At 42.7% G+C, this 21,066-nt stretch overlaps 1 protein-coding gene and 1 pseudogene across 1 annotated transcript in view; both read right to left on the reverse strand.

Moving 5' to 3' along the window:
• Positions 1-7: 7 nt before the first annotated feature.
• On the reverse strand, positions 8-14,942 carry LOC139351656 (uncharacterized; annotated as a pseudogene).
• Positions 14,943-20,265: 5,323 nt separating this feature from the next.
• Positions 20,266-21,066, reverse strand: part of LOC139351657 (ADAMTS-like protein 1) — a 76,426-nt gene continuing 75,625 nt past the window's right edge. Inside the window, exons 13-14 of the mRNA XM_070993643.1 lie at positions 20,450-20,597; positions 20,266-20,354 (exon numbers count right to left, since the gene is read on the reverse strand). Coding sequence (XP_070849744.1) covers positions 20,266-20,354; positions 20,450-20,597 — 237 coding nt within the window. The remainder of the gene's footprint in view (positions 20,355-20,449; positions 20,598-21,066) is intronic.

Genomic DNA, 21,066 nt, shown 5'->3' on the forward strand with positions numbered 1-21,066 from the left:
TCATCTGTCAGAGGTTCAATATACTCTCAAATTTTTTGAGCTTCCTGCACATGTCATCCTCGGTGCAGAACTCAATCCTGCGCTTGATGAGTTGTGATAGTTTTTTGTAGAAGGTCTTTGCCCACTGAACTTCTAAGCAGTGGATAGATATGTTGCACACTTTGTGGAGTACAGTCACTAACTTCTCGTTGCTGCTGACCTCACACCTTGTGAACACCCATGCCCCCCATGCATCCCATGAATCGTCATCTGTGAAGTTGACAGTTACACTTTCTTCAGCGCACAAGGACTCTGTGTCGGTCAGGTCATTCCATATGGCTCTGCATGTAAAAAGAATCCACAGAATCTTCAGAACAATTAAATTGTTGAAAAATGAATTGCAGTTATTTGTTGAAAAAAGTAACTCACTCACACAACTTTTTTCAGAGGATCTGGGGTCAAGTCACCAAGTGACAGCAGACCTCTGTAGCTCACTCGGTTTCCTTCCAACCTGTGAAAGCACACAGGTAACAGTACTGTAAGATGTCCTGAACAATGTTTTAAATATTTTAGTTTATTCAGATTCCAGTGCCTAACAACAACAGATCAAGAGTTTGTCTTATTTTAGAGGATGAACTGAAAGCTCAATGCAAACTTGATCATAGACAAGACTTCCATCAGTTGAACAAATAGTAATTTTACTGGAGTGGTCACAAATTGACACTGAAAAAATATATATATCAGAACAGCATTTTCAACGTCATTTCATCCGTGCCAGCTTTTAAATGATTCATGATTCAGACACATCATTTGTCTCAAAAGACTTTCATTTCCCGAAAATACTGAGTGACACATTGCAAAACCCTTCTCGTGAGTTTCTTACCACAATTCTTGGAGCTTTCTTTTCACCCCTATGGCTCTAGAAAGAACATGAAGCTCATTATCACCAATGTTTGACCATCCAAGTCTGAAATGGATGACAGAAAGTGTGAAAAACTTTGTGAGATTTTAGTCTCTCAAATAAAGAATGATTGTACTATTTACATCTGCTTAGTGCTTGTAATCTTTTTTTGATACAAGAAATATATTTTTATTATTATTGTCAACAAAAGCTTGCAAAATCAACTAACATCTTACCCTAGGTTGACCATACATTCTGATGCTTCCAGTACATCAGCAATGACTTGAACTGTGCCCGCATTGAGGGTGTTTTCCCCGAGCCTTAAAAATGAAACAGTGCAGTTAGTGTAGGGGATGGTGCTGTCACTTCACAGTTGACACTGCATGCAGAGCAATATGTGTTGCCCACATGGAAATTTAGACGACATAACCTTACAAACCAAAGCTAGAATGCAAATTGAGTTTTACCTGGAACTCACCAAAGATTCTCACATCTGAGCAGCAGGGCCTGAATATCTCTGAGTGCCTCATAGCTTACTCCTGTTCCTGTCAGATCCAGCTCTGATATTTTGCCCTTTGTAAAGTTTAGGAAGTACTTGATGGTATTGTAATCCATGTGGGAGAGTGTTTCATCGCTAACATTGACTCGTAGTGTCCTTGGCTGTACAGCTAAAGCCAGAGAGGAGTCCTGTTGCTCAAACAGGCAGTGTAAGTGGTTCAGGATATGGGCCCCATTCTCACAGAGCATTGTAAGTTCTCTGATGATCCTCTGACGATAGGCTTGCACTTTTTCTTTATGGCAACACAGCCCCACCTGCCTCGACAGGAGACTAGCATTGCGTTCAGAAAGGATTCCAGACAGGAAACGGTTGAAAAGGTCCAAATGTCCATAGTTGGACCCCTCCCCAGGATTTGTGGTGTGTTGAAGTGCATCAGGTAATGGGTGATCTGTCACTGCACAATAAACTGCTGCAAAGAACTCTTGAACAGTAAGGTGCGCAAAGGAGTAAACCTCCTCTATGCAGCCGGGCTCTTGTGCCACTGTCTTATCAAGGAAGGTACTAACAAGGCTGCATCCCTCTAACGCTGCAACATCTGGGTCACTGCTATAGAATAGTGTTTGATGCTCCATCAGCTTTTGGAAGGCAAGTCGGCCGAGCTTCAGCACAATATCAGACAACGGCTGGACAGGCACTGCTCTTTGCTCTCGAACAAATGTTTCCGCTCTTGCTTGAGTGTGAGAACGAAGCAAGGCCACCAGATACTGCACATAAATGTCTGTCATGGTCTTGGGGCTCTCTCCACAGAGGTCCTTGCTTTCTTTAAGGATGCAGCACACAATGTAACAAAACGCAGGTATGTAGCACAGTGTCAGCATTAGTTCATTCTCTGATACTACAGCAAACATGCGGTCAGCGAGGGCACAGTCTTGGAAGTAACGTGAGAAGAAGTCTTGAACTTCAACCAAGGAGAAGCCAGCAATGAGCACAAAACGGTCTATACAGCCCACAGGGATGTGGTTGATAGCCGAAGGTCGACTTGTGAGCATGACAGAAGCATTGGGCAGCAGTTCACCTTGCATTAAACTCCCAAAGACCTCCACCACCTCTGCATCTTCATCTGGCTCAGTCACAAATATGTCTACATCGCAGCTCCTGTAGTGTCTGAACTCATCAAACCCATCCAAGATGAACAACAGTTTGTTGTCATTGGCTAAAATGCTATCCAGGTCCTTAGCCAGGTGTCTGTTTTTACGCAGGACCATCTCCCGGAGATTTGTAGGTTTGTCGATCAGATTCAGGTCTCTAAAGGTCATGTGGATGATGAAGTCAAATGCAAGATTGGCCCTATTTCCCCCAAAATCGAACAGCATCTTCTGCACCAGGATGGTTTTTCCAATACCGGCCACCCCTGTCACCAAAACTTTCTTGACTGGACGGTCTTCATTTACGCTTGCAAAGAGTTTGGATGGTGCAATTTTCCTATGCTCCCCTGACTTCTGCTGCAAAGATAGACGGTTTTGTCCAAACGCCAGAACCTCGTGTCTTTTTAGCTCCAAGCCCTGGTGTCCATCAACCAACAAGAGATTGACATAATGTTCAGAGAAACGAATTTTCTCGCCATGTCGAGTGTTGTAGAAGAGCATGCTCTCACTCCGGCGCCTGAGGACATCCTTATGCTTTTGCTGGACCTTGATGTACTCTTTAAAAGAAAATAAGATTCATTAATCATTTGTCTCTAACACGGTTCAAAGTTGCTTTGTTTATTAACATTTTACAACACAGGGTTGTTTACATCCTCCTTTACATTAACCAAGGAAACTAACATGATTATTTCATAGTACCTCATGAAACACCAGGTGCTGTTCATGTGAACAATACAATGCAGTTTCAATTCTTTAACCCACAGCATTTTCCTCACTCCAAATAGAAACTTAAATCTTTTCGTTCTCTGGTTTGAATGCATACCTCCAGACTGAGTCTGATCTGTGTCGCCTTCCTTGAAGTGCCTCTGTGCTTCTTGATGATGATGATGATGATGAGTTCTAACTGAGAGAAAAGTCTTAGCTGCTTCCTCGCCTTTACATTCCAGGATATCCAACACTTTTCTTACTCTTGCCCGGGGCCCCAACTGACACAGTACCTCCTCACGATCATCACGAGTGAACACGTCCCGACTTACTAATATTTCCAGCAGAGAGTCGATCCGTCCTTCAAGTTCATCCACAAGGGAAACTCGCAGAACCCTGATTGCTGTCAAGCAAGAATTACAGGCATCCTTTTCCACCATAACTGATCTGGAAGAATCAGCAGCACAAATCAGAAAAGTACAATTCTGATCTGCTGTTGGTGCTGTTGTCTAGATGTTGTAAAGTGAATATCCTCTCATCCTGTGTCAGTCCGTCCCTCTTCAAGAGCTGTGAAATAGAAAGTGAATGCTACGCTATAAATACAGGAAGAGGAAGTTCTTTCCTCTTTGATCAACTCTGTTGGAAGAGAGTTCTGTCATCATAACACAACACTGTTGAACATCTTCTTCCTGCAGCGTCATGGTAGAACCTCCAATTATACTAACGTGCACCTTTTATATATTTTGCAGAAGTGCTCAAGTTTTGATTATTGGATTATTTAAGTGGTGTGACAGAAAATGCAGCAGATGCAGTCAAGGGTAGGTAGTAACTCATGAAAAGTAATGCAAATTAGTCAAAAGAAACAGTAACTTTTCATGTTCCTACTAATATGTTCTCACATGTAAAGTCCTCTTATCTCAAGCTGGATGTAAGGAAAAGCAACTCTGAGAGGCAGTGAACGTTTTTTGTGGGACTTTTGCTCCAGTTTCAGAGGCTGTTGGGCATGATTTCACCGACAGTGGCTGTTGTTTCTTCACGCCTCCTCAGGGCTCAGCCACTGCAGCCACTGTGAATGCCATCAGTCAGTCACATGACTTTGATATTATGGTCTCAAGGATAGGTAGATGATGATGTCATTCAAGGTAAAGACAGAGGTGACAGTCATCGTTCGATCTTACAGATTTTTTATAGTTAGAATTTACGTTATTTGTCCAGGAAAGAGTCATTTTAAAGTTATTCTGATTATGAGAAAACAAATACGGGTCGATAACACAGTGCTGTTGGGATTTACGCGTGATGCATGGATCACCCTCTGTATATAGTCTTCCCCTACTTCATTCAACAATGATGTTATTGCCACAGTAATTTTTTACATTGTTAAGATTATGCCTGTGTGCCTGTGCCATTGGAGAAGACAAACCTTACACAGCAGTCTTCAGTATCAAAGCAAGTGGTCTTGTTGGTTGTCCATACTAAGACAACAACAGAGATTAGCAACAACAGTAGACTAAGCAGCATACAAGTATATTTTAAAGTGATCTTATAAAATAGAAAATCAAAACAGATTATGAAAGGAATGTATTTGGTTTTATTCAATGATTAACCAGGCATGAGCAGAGCACAAGACATGGCGTCACCAGCAGAGGGTCCCCATTGCATGCACATCAAACACCAGAAAAAAAAAACCTGCAGGGAAATGAATACCTTAAAACCACCACGGTAATTATTTACAAAACTATGCACAAGAACACGCATAAAAATAAATAGTTAAAAGGACAAAACAAATATCTACATAACTTAAGAGCACAAGTAATATGTTAATTATGTTTTCCTCTCATAAAATCAAATAATCACACCTTAATGAAAGGCCAAGTAGTCTCCTGCTAAGGTATGTGTTGCACTTGAATGATGAAGAATTGAGGAACCCTGGACAAAATGTTAAAAGTGCAAACTCTGTCTATAGTACAGTAATGCATGTCTGGTATATTAATGATGGTCTTTAAAAAGTTTGCTATTGTTCTATCCAATATCCAAGTATAACACAGAGGTCATATTTACATATTTTAAGTTGAGTTTACACTCAAATCTGTCCAAGGAAGAAGAAGTGTCACATGTAACTTCTGTTTTCTTAAAATGTCACACTAAAGCAAAAATATCATTTGGTGGACAGGATAGACTGAGCTTTTTTAGCTCAATGAGAAACTATTATGTTAGCCTCACATTTAAACGTGCTGTAACATTACCAAGTGGTTAAAGGGACATTTTGACAAATATCTTTCAAAGAAATACCAAACTCACAAAACAAAATATATAAACAATGTAACTTTACAAAAAAAAAAAAAAACTCGACAAGCCATGTTCTGAACAAAGACTTGGATGAGTTGAGTGCAAAATAAGTCTTTTTTTTTTTTTTTTCCAAAAATTGACTTGCTTCAGTCATACACCTCCATAGTGCAACCCATGCAAGACAAATCTTTATCATGTCCTACTTTTTCAACCAAAAATGCGCTTAAAACGCCTTCCTTTCCTCTTTACATGACTTGACCAATCACTGCGGTCAACACTTGCTAAAATGACCAAAAATGACAGCACAGATCTAGTTCCCAGGTGGCTGATACCACCATTGATCAAATAATAGGCTTTTAGTCATGTTAGCCATTTCCCATTTACATGCAGCATTGTGCTGTATTTCAGTTTTAAACAAGAGTTTACGCATACCTCATTAATAAAAGCTTATTTAGCATCAAAACTATTTATCAACACTGCTTTGGAGACCATAAAGGCAATAAAGGCAAACACACAACTATCCAGTGGTCATTAAAAGCTCAGGGGTCTTCGGAGAATCCCTGGGTATGAAGCCAATCAATTAAAAAAAAAAAAAGAGTGCATGACTTACATGTTTGTGTATTGTAAGCTAAACTGCATGATAATATGCACCCTAATTTGGACATGAAGTGAAGGTGCTACAACAGAACGTGGTGATGCAGCACTACTGTTCCATTTGTCTGAGGAAACCCCTGAAACTAAACCAGACACCAGCATTATTGCTAGTCACCAGTATGATAATTCTTCACAAGTTCCCCTTTATGACACAAGGCAGTCACCACAAGTTTCTATGACTAGCAATGTATATGTATCTTAGTTACTTTTCTGCTGGCGTGAACTTCAGTTAAACTGAAGCCTTCATTAACACACACTGCTGTCAGTGATCTCAAAACTTCCAAATTCAAACCCACACATGGCATCTTTGAGGAGAGTAAGTCACAGCCACTCTCGGTATGACCATCCAAACATTCCCCCACGCTCGGGTATTCCCGTCCAAGACTGACTAAAGACAGTTGTGGGTGTAAGGAGGGGGCATAGAGGTTTCAAGTCTCTGTTGGCCGTCTCAACATCTTCCCAGTCTATCCAGGCTGTCCATGGCACTCTTTGTTTGTCCCAGCCTCAGGTGTTTCTGCAGGAATGACAGCAACGACTCTTGAACTGGGGCAGCGGACAAAGCTCCAGCTGTCGGACCTTCTCACAGTACCTCGTGCTGTCTCGACACTCTCCTGCTGCAAAAAACAGACGTTACAGTTTACGACACGTACTCACTTTAAGCCTAATCGCCCCTCCCCAAGACAGAGGAGCAGACGGCTGTGTTGTGTGCCAGAGGCTGGGACAGACAGCAACACGCTAGTGCTGTACTGAGCTTACTTTCACCTTTCTTGTCAGAGTATATTTACGTATAGAGCACTATCAGTGTACTGTATGCAATTATACTATATTGAATATGCTATCCAACATATAATTAAGTACTTAAGGCACCACCTGTCTGCAGTTTGGCACGAGTGACACTTTTTCTCACCTCTGCCACACGACAAAATATTACATCGCTGCCAGCTGGGAGGGCGAGGCCTCCACATGCAGTGATGTTCACGCGTGGCCTTTCCAGTTCGACGGTGAGCGCAGGTCACCTGGCGTGACTGGAAACCGTGCCGCCCACAGGTGGCCGTGCACTGCGTCCACGGCCCGACACGCCAGTGAAGGGCACAGGCCTCTGTGGAGCAGTTCTTCAGGGAGATGGGCCTACGATTACAAACACAGAAAAGAAAGGTCTAAAAGTTGTCAGAAATACTGTTGATATCCAGTATGCTCATATCATGATATCCATATTTACCTCTGGAGTCCACTGCACATCTTATAAGGGACTTTGGTGGCATTCGTGTCTTGGCAGTAAACATGGCGGTGCTGTGTGGCCAGACTGGGACCCACACATTGACCGTGACACTAAAAGAGGAAATTTCATCAGAGTTATTAACAAGTTCTGCTTTTAAGTATAAAATATGCCTCATAACAAAACCATTACTTCATATTTTGTGTGGGAGCTACTTTTTGGCAAATATTCTGCAAAGGTTTTGAAGACAATGGAAATTTCAGGCGGGTAAATTCCAATAATATACGAAGGTGTGAAAGGGTTGACGCAGAAAAAAAGATGACTTCCCTTACTACAACAAACATGAGTCTCCTAATAGAGGAGGAACGATTAGCAGGGCACTTCCCCCTTCAGTACTGTAGACAGCAAATAAAATAAACAAATGCTCCAAAGGGCCTGTTCTTCAGTAGTTGAGAAACCATCTCAAATTAACTGACCAAGAATTAGCAGTCCAGGTACACTTATTGACATGTGTTTGTGGCCGGTGTGAGTAGACTCACCAGTCCCCAGTGGGTTGTGATCCATCTGGCACAGGGCAGTTGGTTGCAGAGCCTGGTGTCAGAGGGTCTCCTCCCTGTGCCAAGGCAGTGCTGGCTGCCCACCTCTCTTGATCTGCCCTCAGGACCCTTCATGCAGCGGACACTCCTGGTCTGTGACCCACCTCCGCAACTGGTTGAGCATGGTGACCAAGGATCCACTCGCCACCTAAACCAACCACAGAGAAAGGGTTTCTAAGATTATCAGAAAGCTTCTGGGGATGTTTTAAGCCCAGAAGAACTCAACACCTTAGGACAGATGAAGCATGATTGAATTCCATGGAGAAATTTGGAATGCGAGTAAAGGAGACAGTGGGATCTGGTTTTATCAAACCTAATACTCAAAGTATCCAGCTGGACAGACATGTAGTAATAGCAAGATACCTGAAGGGGCAGGCTTGTCCACGGCACAGCTCAGCAGACTGGCTGCTGTTACTCCTCTCAGAGCAAACCGGGCCATTTGCTCCCATACCATTAACTTGGACACAGTTCCTTCCTTTGCCACCTGAAAATACAATAAAGAAAATATATCTTTGTGGTGCTTGATACTGTAGAAGTCAAAAGAAGAGAGAAATTAACAGTTCAGCAACATCTGACACAACTGAAGATGATTTATCTTGCCTGATAGACACTGATAATAAGAATACTAATAATGATATACTTCAATATGTTCTTTAGTCAGTCTGTCATGGCCTGTTCTTAAAAAAATGAGATGGCACTTTCAAAGAACCTGGGGGAGAATTACATCGGTTGAATTTCCATACAAAGTCATTCACAGTACTTGGGACTGCATTCTGAAGATTTTCTGAAGCGCCTCTGTAGACATGACCTTCAACTGAGTTTGAATTAGAAAGAGAAGAAAATCCAGATTGGACATTTTTCAGCACTTTTAAATCCCTTTATCCTGTCTGTTTAGATTAGGCGAATGAGATGCAGCCGCTAAATCTTCTTTGAAACACTGCCTGGAAACTCTAATTGATGTTGTATGGGGGAGTAAACGCGGAGCATCAGGAAACCCAATGTGGCGGTGCTTTGATGAAAATGCACCTAGGTTGTGGCTGATCATGCTCTAAGGAGACGAAGGACAGCGCAGTTTGGAGATGACCCGAGCTGTGGCACGCTCCGGACATTCCCCATCACTGACTCAGCCAGATGAGCCACTGGGGTATGTAAAAGCTTACTGTATATCTGTGCCTGTGGTTATCCCTGTGTGTGTTTCTCAGCTGAAAAGAATGCTTTCCCAGAATGTCTCAGCCTGAACCACAAAAGAACAACACATATTACTTTAAACTGGACTACATGACAATATATTAGGACAAACAGCTTGACATTAGGTTAATACCGACTCTCTCATTTGTATGTTTAACTAGAAAAACAGTTTACAGTTAGTTAAAAGAAGCTGTGGAGGTACTGGTACAGAGCCAGGCTCGCTGTTTCCCCCCTTTTTCCAGTCTATATGCTATGATATGCTAGCAGTCTCCTGGCTTTAATTCCATGATGCACAGACATGATAGCACAGCATCTAGCTTCTCATCTACCTCCGGACTAGAGAGTACATAAACATATTTCTGAAAATAATATAACTTAAATTGGAACAATATTTAGATCAAAGCTGTTATTTCTTTACTATTTGACCCTAACTGAAAGCTCTAGGTGTGTTGTTTTTCATTACCATTCAAGGCTCAAATGGGCAGAGCCCTACTGTGTTTGTGCTGATTTATTATTATTATTATTATTATTATTATTATTAGTTGTTGTTGTTGTTGTCTTATTCTGCAGCTCAAACTTGCATAAGCTGGAATCAGCTAGAAATATGAAACTCAGCCCAATAACTGGAAATGATGTACATGTGCATCCCAAGAAAATGCTAGCCCAATCAGACAGACGGTGGTGCTGTAATAAAGGTCCAAAAATACAGTTTTGGTAAGGCAACACCCCGCACTCCGTTAGTCGGATTGACTTGAAATTGGACACACAAGTCCCTGTCAATGTGCTTCACCAATAACACGATATGATTTTTAAAAATATTTAAAATTGAACTGACATTACTGTGAACAATGTCTTTGTGGACCTTACCTGTAATTTGCAGCCAAGACGAAAGAGATGCAGAACCCAGACGATTCCTCGCAGTGCAGGTGTACAGACCCTCATCCACCTTGCTTGGAGACTGGATCCTCAGTGAGCCGGTAGGCAACAGGCCTACTCTGCCGACACAAAGACAACGTAACCACTGAATCTATAACAATTCTGTCAAAGAACAGTCAGCTACTTCTGTGCAAAATCTTAAGCTTTGTTAATACCTTTTGCACAAAAAGACACATTTCAGGGTAGTTCTTACCTGCTGTTGTAGTGCAACTCTTTTCCATTCTTCGTCCATGTGAGGGATGGGTCAGGGTTCCCCAGTGCCTCACACCTCAGCTCCAAACTAGCAATGGGTTTCTGCAGCAAAACCGGCACTCCCACATGGACTATCATGTCCGACGACGACACCACTCCGACCTTCCTGGACCGTTGGCTTATCACAGGGTTTCTTGGCCTGGATGAGTGGGCTTTGATGTTTGGTTTGTAAAGGAGGGGCCCTTGCGTAGAGGATTCTGCACTTTCTGGGGGATGAAGAGTAGACTCATTGGTTTCGCCTTGTGCCAAGGTGATTTCGCTGAGCAACTGCGCGATGAGTTGTTCTCCCCATGGTCCACCAAGGCCTTCAGAGAGGTTGTGCGTGATCTCATCTAGCCTGTGAGTATCAGCAGTGAGCACGAGCAGGCTTGAAAGCTCTGAGCTGTCATCCTCCAGGGTCGACCTATTCTTTTCACTGGAGTGTGATTTATCACCAATGTCTTTTTCATCTTGGAGGGAGCCTTTAAATTCAAGCAAATGCTCAACAATGCTGTCGTATTGGTTGAGGGCAATGGGTAGCTCCTGATGTCTCTCTACTGCTGAGGTCACATCTGGCTGCCCAACCTTTTGCTGGTGATCTGTGAGGAGCCATGACTCTGGAACAGAGAGCTTCTGTTTGCTGCCTATTATTTGCAGGACAAAATGCTCTTGTGCCGGACCTGCGATGCATGTATATATCCCTGCATCAGATGCATGAACCTGCTGAATCTTCACATATCCTAGTGATGTTATGGAGAGGTGTGGAAGGCTGACCAAGGGCTTTCCTTCCTTCAACCATTGGATGTGACCCTTGCGGAAGTGGCGGGTTGGGCAGCGAAGGACCACAGTTGTCCAGGGCAGAATGTAGGCATAGCCTCCCACCACCAAGTGTAACTTTTTGCCCTTCTTCCACTGGATATACACCTTCCTCTGGGCCAGTATGGTAGGATCAGGCTTGACAGAGTCTGTGATGAAATTAAAAGAATGGGTTGACCAAAGCAATTGACCAAAGTTAGCTTATTAACTAACAAATCTTTCCACTAATTTCCACTCTCTTTGCAGTACAAATTGATGAAATAGAGCCAAACAGAGGGTCTCTTACTTTCACAGAGCCTGAGGGAGCACGGCCGGATTCTGTTGGGTCGTGCCATCTGGGAGCAGTTCTTAGGGTCTACAGTCCAATGCCCCCCATCTTTACCTTGTTTTTTGCAGACTGCCTGTAGTCTCTGAATGCCATTTCCACAAGTCACTGAACACTGGACAAATAAGTGATATCATAAGATATGAAAATGCTCCATACAAAAAATTAGATTTTGTCTTTAAAGGGTAGATTGGTGCCCTGAGGAAAGCCTACCTGGGACCAGTCAGTTGTGACCCATTGAGGTGGGCACTCTGGCTTGGCACAGGGCTGCTGGTTTGCAGGACTCTTGGAAGGGCAAAAGGTGTCAGGCAGCTCCAGGATGCTGCCATCAGCCAACCGCTGCTTACACAGGACCTGCCTTCTTTGAAATCCACCACCACAGCTACGGGAGCACTGCAGAGACAAAAACGCATAAATGGCAGGAGTTATATTAGCAATACATGCTAGATGCTCCAGCCTAATTGCTGGACCAGGAACTCAAAGTGGTGAACTTCAGAGGTGAGATACCTGTCCCCAGTCACGTGTGTCCCACATAGGAGGGCAGTCAAATCGGTTGCAGGCTTGGACTGGACTGGGCTTGGGGTTCTGACAATCTTCATCTCTCAAAACCTCAGTGCGGTTACTGTTCCGAGAGGGCCGGTGCGTGCACGTCACAGTCCGGGTCATTAGACCGACCCCACAGGTAGTCGAGCATGAACTCCACTCTCCTGTTTCCCACCTGTGAATACAATGATAATCATCAAACTATTAATCAAACTACTGTATATCATGAGTTTTCAACTCTTAACCTTTGCCGTTCCCCATTAACCACCATACATCTTTTGTGTGTGTGTGTGTGTGTGTGTGTGTGTGTAACGCCCCATTATCCAATCTATAAAGGACTACAGTCAGGAGGAGTTCAGTCAGAATGCCTGATGTTTTCATTTGATCCCATGAGAGGACACTCTTGCAGTCTTATGAATGTGTAAATTCATGGAAGTGAAATTCATGAAAGTGAATATGCGTGAAGGCGAAAAGAGTGATTCATGGGGCCTGAATTTAGAGATATTTGAGAAATCCCTGCAGCATTACTTCTCCACCCGCATTTTCCCAATGACCTCCATGGATCAATATTAACTTTGTTGTCCAACACACTTTCATACAGGGTGATCAATCTAACATCAAAGTTTGCTTTTATTCCAATCTTGAAAGTGATGTGGCATGTATCTAACTCGTCACTGTGCCTTGAAACACATCTGAAAGCTTTGGCTTTGACCAAGATGGCAGCAATTTTACATTTTGCTTGACAGATTAGGTGATATTTCAAAGCTACTCATATTTACTCAAGGGTCCAGGGACTGAGGAGAATTGGGAATGAAACTTGTTTCTGGACCAGTACTGTACTCACAAGCCAAATCCTATGGCTGTTTCCCTTCAGAGGGAACAGAATCCAAAGAGTGTAGCTTAATATGGGAGGGTGAAGAGGCCTCAGGGAGGGAGTAAAGGGCCAAAGGAAACAAGCCCAATACAGCGTTTGTTGTGCCTGAAAACAAGACTCAAGGCCTGGAAAAACAGGCAAGGGCAGGCTGCAAGCCTCTGGGTTTTCTGACAAGAGTGTGAGTGGTGGAACACCGACTCTGTGCACGGTGTTAACTTGAAACGTGTGGCCCACCGCAAAATCCACTCACCGTTTCGCCATGGCTCAGCTATATTCAACAACATGTCATTATGCTGTTTAACCATTCAGGCATTTCATGAATTTGATGAATTTTCTGTGCGCTGTTTACAAAAATTGTTTGCAATGTCACGTTTGAATTTTAAAAATTGTTCATCCACTGTATTCCAGATTGAGGCCCAGTGGATAACAGCTAGGGCAAACTAAAAAAAACAAAACTGCAAAACTTTGACTAAAACTATAATAGTGTGGGCTACATGAATACAAAATACTGTGAGAACAATCTATAGTACTTATAATAGCACAAACATCACAGTTGCATCGTGACATCTCAGTAACTTCAACTTGAAATTCAGCAAGGAACTTCATCTTCCCCAGAGGGTGATTACAATGATTAGTGATCTCTTGACCCTTTTGACTTGCACAAAATCATGAGGACCCTTCTTTTTGACCAGGAAACTCCAAACCTAATGGTCAAGATTTCCATGAAATTTCATTGTTCCCAGAAGATAAGGATCAAAGTGTCAACTTTGTACATAGGATATTGAAAGTTAAGAATAATAATAATGTGTTCTGAATTAAATCTTTCAAGGACATTCATAATACCCAGAGGAGGAATCCATATGGGCTCCCATGGGTTTTCCAATAGCATCCCCTCAGGACAAATGTTAGATTGATGTGGCAAATTTGTCAGAATGATGTGTGTTCATTCCAAGTGGAGCAGCAGAGGCCTCCTACATTTCTTTGCTGAACCATTAAAAATATAAAAAAAAACCCCTCAAGATCTGAGCCTAGCAGGAATTGCTACCTGCTGCCTATTTTACACAGCTTCTTTAAGGCGGGAATGTTGCGGCATTATTCCGCCTCGCCGTTCTGTATAAAATGCATGAACACAGAAGCTACAAGACACGGATGCTGTTGAGCTACATGTCAGACCCTGCTATCTAAAATTTAATGGTGGGGCAGTGTTGTGCCAGCCTTGTTGGCTGGTTGTTTGGTAACAATGAATCTTCATCACAGCAGTATCTCTGTGTCAAAGGGGCTACTGACATCTGATCTCCATCGTGTCTGATTCTGACCAGGTTCCACAAGCTATCCCACTGGCCCATTTCCTGCTCTCAGTGATACAACCATCCATCTCTGTCATTCTGCTTCAGTATCACTTGGACTCAAATGGTCTAAATGGTGATTTAATTGGCCCAAGTGATTTAAACTGAGAGGGGTAACTAAGTGGATTATAAGGATTTCAATCTCTTTTATACACAACCAATGATTAGTAGAGATTAATTGATTCAACTTGTGTGATGTGTGTTTTTTGATAGAGTCTGAAAGTTAAGCAGTTCCAGCTGTAGAACCCAGGGATGCATCAGGGCTCTAGGAAATGGTACATGAATGTCCCAACTCTATATATTACATATTTTGCTGGGTTACAGTCTTGGAAAACTAATAAAGAGCAGAGCCAGATTTCAGTCCTGTTTTTAATTAATATTTTCTGCAGCCAAACCCTTTTTCCAAAAACACATTTCCTCCAAATTTTTACTGCATCCATCAATCAAGTCTAGTTTATGCACAAACTATTTTAAACAATGTCTAAATGATAATGATGTAAGTCTGATTCGTGGGTTTTCACCATACCTAGGTGGGCAGGGCTGAGTTTTGCAGTCCTGGAGGAGTTGCGGGGGCCGACGGGAGCTCACACACAGGCTCTGGTCTGCTGCCTCCCTGGTCTGCTTGTTCAGGCAGATGACTACAGCCTCCTGCACACCTGGGATTAGACAACACCAGTCAGTCACAAGGGATGTCCCAAGAACCATAAGCTATCAATGCATTCAATCATAAGTGTTTTCAACTTTTAAAAGTCAATATAAACATACTTAGTGTCCCATATCTTCTAAGAATGAATTGCAAAAATGCAAACACATGTATACAGCTACCCAGAAAAGGCCTCTCACTGAAAGCAAGCAGTGGTTGTATCTAATAGGGCAAACAGTGCAGCTGCCTGCTTAAACTCTATCCTAAACTGTGGATAAACTTTAAGGGTGTGATGTCAGGTCATGTTAAAAGCAACGTAACATAAATCTCTGCGTCTGCTTCTAATGTTGGGGACAATAACAGTGAAACGGGCACTTCAAACGCCACAGCGGTGTGATGGTTCACAGGAGCGCAGCCCCGAGGGTGTGTATGTGACATCTGATACCCGTCTGTAATCATCCCCGAATGGGACTTTGTTGGGTTTGGGTGAGTGTGCGCACACACATGCACACACACGGACAAAAGCTGACGCCCATGTGCAGAAATTAAGTTACACATGCACACACATGCAGACATTAACACACAGACACAGGCATACAGGCGTGAATGTGGAGGTGGGGAGATTAAAGCGAGCCTCAACGATTGTTGGCAGCATGTTTAGGAAAGCTGTCTCTGTCTATGCACTGCTGCCGTGAGAGTCAGTGATGCCTTTAAGGTTAAACTTGGTATTCCATCCATTGTCATCTAATATCATATAACTAACTTCTACTTCAAAGCCCGCGCTGGCATGGCTTTAGTCATCCACTGACATCAGGTCACCGGTTACTGCTGGGATGTTTCATTTTAGTACAGCAACTTGAACAAATTCAGTGATACTGACGAGCTGGGGTTTGCTTTACAGTGTGTTCAAACTAAGGAATATAATGTATTTATATATTCAAAAAACTAATTCCATTATGGGTTTAACATTAGATATTGGACGAATCGCCACGAAATCTTGTCCATCCTCCCCAGTAGATACATCCTACTGAATTTGAAGACCTCCTGACTTTTAGGTTCAAACATATTTATACCCCTTCAGAGTGAATTATAATAAGGAACTGGTAATGCCCTATATGCCCATCTAGTGTCATCACCAGGTCAAAATTTTCATTTGTCGTTTACACACAACTGACGGCATAGCACAAGCCTATTTCTTTACTTTCTCAAATTAGAGATCAATAATGATCCATACCTCCCCCACAACTCTCTGAGCACTCCGTAAACCCCTCGTACTCCCAGTCGTGCAGTTCCTCTCTTTTGGGTGACTCCTCCTCTTCCTCTCCCTCCTTTTCGCTTTCTTTTCCTTTGCCCAAAACGCCAGAGCAGGGAGTACGGTAGCAGGGCTGAATCATGGTAGGTTTGACGCTGTCACATTCATCATCAGGCAGTTCAGCAACGGTCTGGGAGAAGGACAGCAACACCTGGCACTTGACGGTCCGTTGCTGGGTCCCGGCGCCGCATGTCTTGCTGCAGGTCTGCCAGGGACCAGGGATGAAGCTGGAGAAGAGAGCCAGCAGGATAATGAATCACACACATAAACATATGGACAATATGCTGTTCATTTAGTTCGTATAGTTCACACAACTATACAAAAAGCCTTTGGAAAATGGCTACATTTTTATTTGACTGTTTGCAAACCTGCAGTGCTGAAAGCAGTCCGATAACAAGCCACAGGTTTTTGAGCATTGCCCCAGTATTCAGACTTAAGTCATTTACCATCAAGTTCATAAACTCTTTCAGTATTTAGGAATTTCAGTCTTGCTGTGGTCAATTGAACAGCTGTGAAGCATTACGATCAGCCATTCTTGGATAAATGGCTTTCATGTGCATCCTTCCTCATCTTAAAGACTGGATCAAAGAAGGAAATACTTGTCGATTATTGTCGTTCATGAATGTCTGAAGGCCCGTCGAGCCTGGTTGACAATTTGGGCCCAAAGACTGAACTGTCACCCCTTAACAGTGCTTTCCAGAACATCCATAATATTTCAGTGATGCTCAGATCAGGTGATCATATTATCTTTGGGTGCATTAAATGCTCATGGAATTATGTGACAGTGGGAAGCTTTTCATTTTGGAACATACAAAGATTAAGACCAAACATTTGTAACACGTGGTGTGCATGATACCCTCTAAAGGACCTACACTAAATCAACTTTTCTGCAGCCCTCAGTCCTGGTTCTGATATTTTCCCATACGAAAGGCGAGTTTAACCACAGCAGACAAAGTCTTTCTAAAAATAAACACATCTGATATTCAGCATTGGAGGGTAAAAGGCTTTAAAAGCAGTGCATCAGACTTGGCTACCTTTCTCTTTGCATAAGGGTGCCACACTGCATTGTTGTCATTACAGCCAGTTCTACCCCTGATCTTGCCTACAAAGCGGTTCGAGGCAGCCCAGATGTTTACAGCATTCATCAGCGGCCCTGTCTCGGGCTGAGCTCACCACTGCTTCTTTTGGCAGACTTGATAGACTTTTAAGGGATTTTCAAAACACAATAATAGAGATGTTCAGTACATACAAACTAATCTTAAACACCAGATCGTCAAGCTGAAATAACTGCACTAAATCACCACTGCGTCTGACTGAATCAGTAGTTGCTGTATTTCCATTGGAGCTCCTCTTAACTGACTGAAAGACCATGAAATCCACAGAAACAATCATGAAGTGACACATCTGGTGCTGATGGCTGGTTGCTCAGCATTACTTTCTAAACAGTGCTTGCATAGGTCGAGTTTTGCACTTAACAAAAACAGTTCCAACCAGGAGCATACTGAAATTACTACTGCCCTGCAGACAGTCAGAATCAGCAGCAAATGTCACGGTGTCATGAACAGGGATGTAGTTGTTGAACTTAGAAATTAAAGGGAATGACTACATACACAGTAAGTACAAATCCTTTGAACTGAAATAAATGAAACAGGTCATTTGTAATTTCCTCCCCTTACATCATATAGAGTAACTTGCTCTGTCGCTCACTTTGTAATTATGGTTAAGTCTCTTCAGTGTCCAGTTTTTTGGTATGGGGTTTAGTGCAAAAAAAAATAAATGGTATTTTCTTTTTGCCTTTTGGATTCCTTCAATCAAAATGGAATATGACTGGTAGAAATATTGTTTCTTAACCCAAGTATGTGAAGCTTATTCAGCCCTATGGCTCCATCGCTGCACTCCCTGGGTTGTCAGACGACCAAGTTTCCTACAGCACGCATTATCAGCGTACATGTGTCTCATAGATACCTGCTAGCATGGCAGCCTGCACCAACGTGCAGCATTCTTCCTTGTTTGAGCAGTCTGACCACAACACAAGAGCACCCTGCCGTTTTATAAGATGCCTCAATAAAGAGCTCATAATTACAGCTAAGTTGGCTCTTTATGAGTGCTCAAGGACTCATTGCTTTTTGGACAAACAAATGAATCACTGGTAGTTAGACCTTGGATCATAAGCAACAAAGTCAACACGTGAACCGGCAGAAATGCTTATCTTCATGCGTAGTTAAATCACATCTGTCGGCTCAAAAGCAATCTTGATTTCATTCACGGAACGGAAACAACACATTTTTGTAGTGTCCGCCAAAGCCCCATGCTAATCATATCAATTAAATTTCCATCATTGGAAATATTTTATTCACTCATGGCTGTGGTAAGGTGAAAAAAGTACTTTTGGCCAAGCTTTGGAACATATATGGGCTCAGCTTCTCGAGCAGTTGCACAGCGGTGGCTCAGGGCAGGCATAAGGCCTGGCAATGGAGGTGCAATAAGTCTAACACAGGAATTTCCTTCTCTTTCCTCTCACATCCGTAACCTGGCCCCATATGGTAGGCAGATATTGTTGTTGGCTTGTGAATGACTGCATATTATATGCAGATATTTATGTGCTTTTGGAGGAAAGACATACTTTTTTTGCAATAGAGCAAAATCATATGTTTTGGCATTTGCCACCCCCCTTCCCCTCTCTCACTCCAAAAAGAAGTCAAAGTAACAGATGTTTTGAACCGGCTAACATGGTTGATAATACGAGTCATGCAAGGCACGGGGTAGAGTCCAAATATTGTTCATCTTTAGAGGATATACTTTATTATTCAATTGAAATGTGGGACAAGAACATCTGGAACATCTGACGCTTGCTGAGGTAACGCTGGTGGACAGTGACTGAACAGACCGCTGCTTTCCAAAAAGGTGTTTTTCCTTTTTCACCTTGAGCTTCCCCTTTTACCTTACGTAACCTCATACAGGATATTCATTACATAGATCTGACAATATACCCCTTTACCTAACCCCCAACACTAATTCACTGAAGCAAAACAGCATTAAACATTTAACTTCAGTGAAGGCAAAGAGTGTCAAAAAAGGGATGGGGGCTGCAGGTACAGTATAGAGCATTTTGACTCCATGCGGTTGTAAATGGCTGTTGACACGAACGCAACCACGCTACGATGGCGGTTTCATGGCAGCACCGGGCCCTGTCTGCTTCAGTTTCACCTCCAGATAAATCCAAACCTCCTGGTTGTGAAAACCATTCTTGAAACTGTGCATCTGGTGTCTGACTTTAGCTTCTTTAGCCTTGCAGGATGATTTAAAGAATTACATTTCCCCTGATTTTTCCGGGTAATGAAGCTCGAGAATCATTTATAGCTTTAGCAGTTGCATCCTCCTAACTCATTTGTGGTATAAGGCCACGACACCTGTGATGTTTTTAACAGAACGTTCACTTCTGGCAGTAAATTGCAGGTATATGGTTGTAGTGCAGATTGCCAGTATAAGTAAAATCATATATTTTAAAGTTTGAATTGCAGCTCCTACTGCTTTCAATAGAAGGCAGCAGCAAATAGTAGTTTTCTAACCACTGTGATCTCATTATGCGGTAATTACGTATTTTTGGGTCTAAATGACTAATATGTACAAAAAGATGTGGAAATGGTGCAGTAGATTGCCTCAGCTGGCAGCCAGGAAAAGGGCTGCAATGGCTGCAATGTAATCCTTGGGGGGGACATACGTCCACTAAAAGTGCTTGTTTTTGTCACTGTCAGGTTCAGGTTGTTATTCGAACAATCTGACAACATTGTGGATAACAAAAAGGATACCCACAGGGACAGACAGTAATTTTACCTCAGAACATGAGGGTTGCTGGTCTACCACTGCCTCAGTTGGTTAGTTTGTGTTGTTGTGTGACTTTAAAACAGCAAATGCTGCCAGCTGAGGCCATCTACTGGACCATTTCCAAAACGTTTTGTAATTATCAATCCTTTAGGTGCCATACTGTGTAAAAATAGGCTTAAAAATACCAGAATTATTCTAAAATGTCCTTTTTTGTACCCATGCATGCATATGTTGGTGTCTGGTACTCACGTTGGTTCCTCTGTAACGATGACCTCCTCCTCCAACTCTATGGCCTGCTTATGCCACACAGGTTTTGCCTCAACTGGGAGGGTATCTAGAACAAATCACCCAGAAAAGGACTGAACATCACACAAAAGAAACACTATTTTATTTAAGTTTGGCGACCAAAAACAACACAATGTAACCCACCTATGGACTTATAACAGGGCACAGTCACCAGGCACTCCTCCTTGATGTGGGGTTTGGTGGTGGGGTTACAACCTCCAGCATGTAGTCCTCTGTGATCAATGCATAACACCACCCTGTAGCGCAGCCCCTGACCACAGGTCACTGTGCACTGGTAGTGTGACAGGACAGTTCAGGAGATATCGTCCAGAAATTACTGATCAACTTCTGATAATATTTACACATAGATAACGTCTTAAGTCTTGCTCCTATAGTTACACCCTTTTGCTTGTGTTTGACACAAAGCCTCAGCCCTTGACTCAAGGGAAGTAAAGACCTTCCAAAATCCCTGCAGCTCTCTGCACAGGGGTGAACTTTGTGTATCCTCTGCCAAAACAAGCATTTAAAGGCAAGTTCACAAGGAAGAATGTGCTAGGTAAACAGCATCCAGGTTTTTAGAGGACCACAGATTAAGCTCCCAGTGCTTCTGCTTGTGCCTGTATAACTGGTGAGGTTGAAAAATCCCCACAAGGAAGCTGTATGGGACATTTCTGGGTAATGTAACAGCAAATATGCCAAACAAATAAGCTAACAAGTATGTTAAATGATCCAGGTGCACCGCCATGATAACCTGGGTGTGC

Source organism: Chaetodon trifascialis, chromosome 23, assembly GCF_039877785.1.
Source record: "Chaetodon trifascialis isolate fChaTrf1 chromosome 23, fChaTrf1.hap1, whole genome shotgun sequence".
NCBI lineage: Eukaryota > Metazoa > Chordata > Actinopteri > Chaetodontiformes > Chaetodontidae > Chaetodon > Chaetodon trifascialis.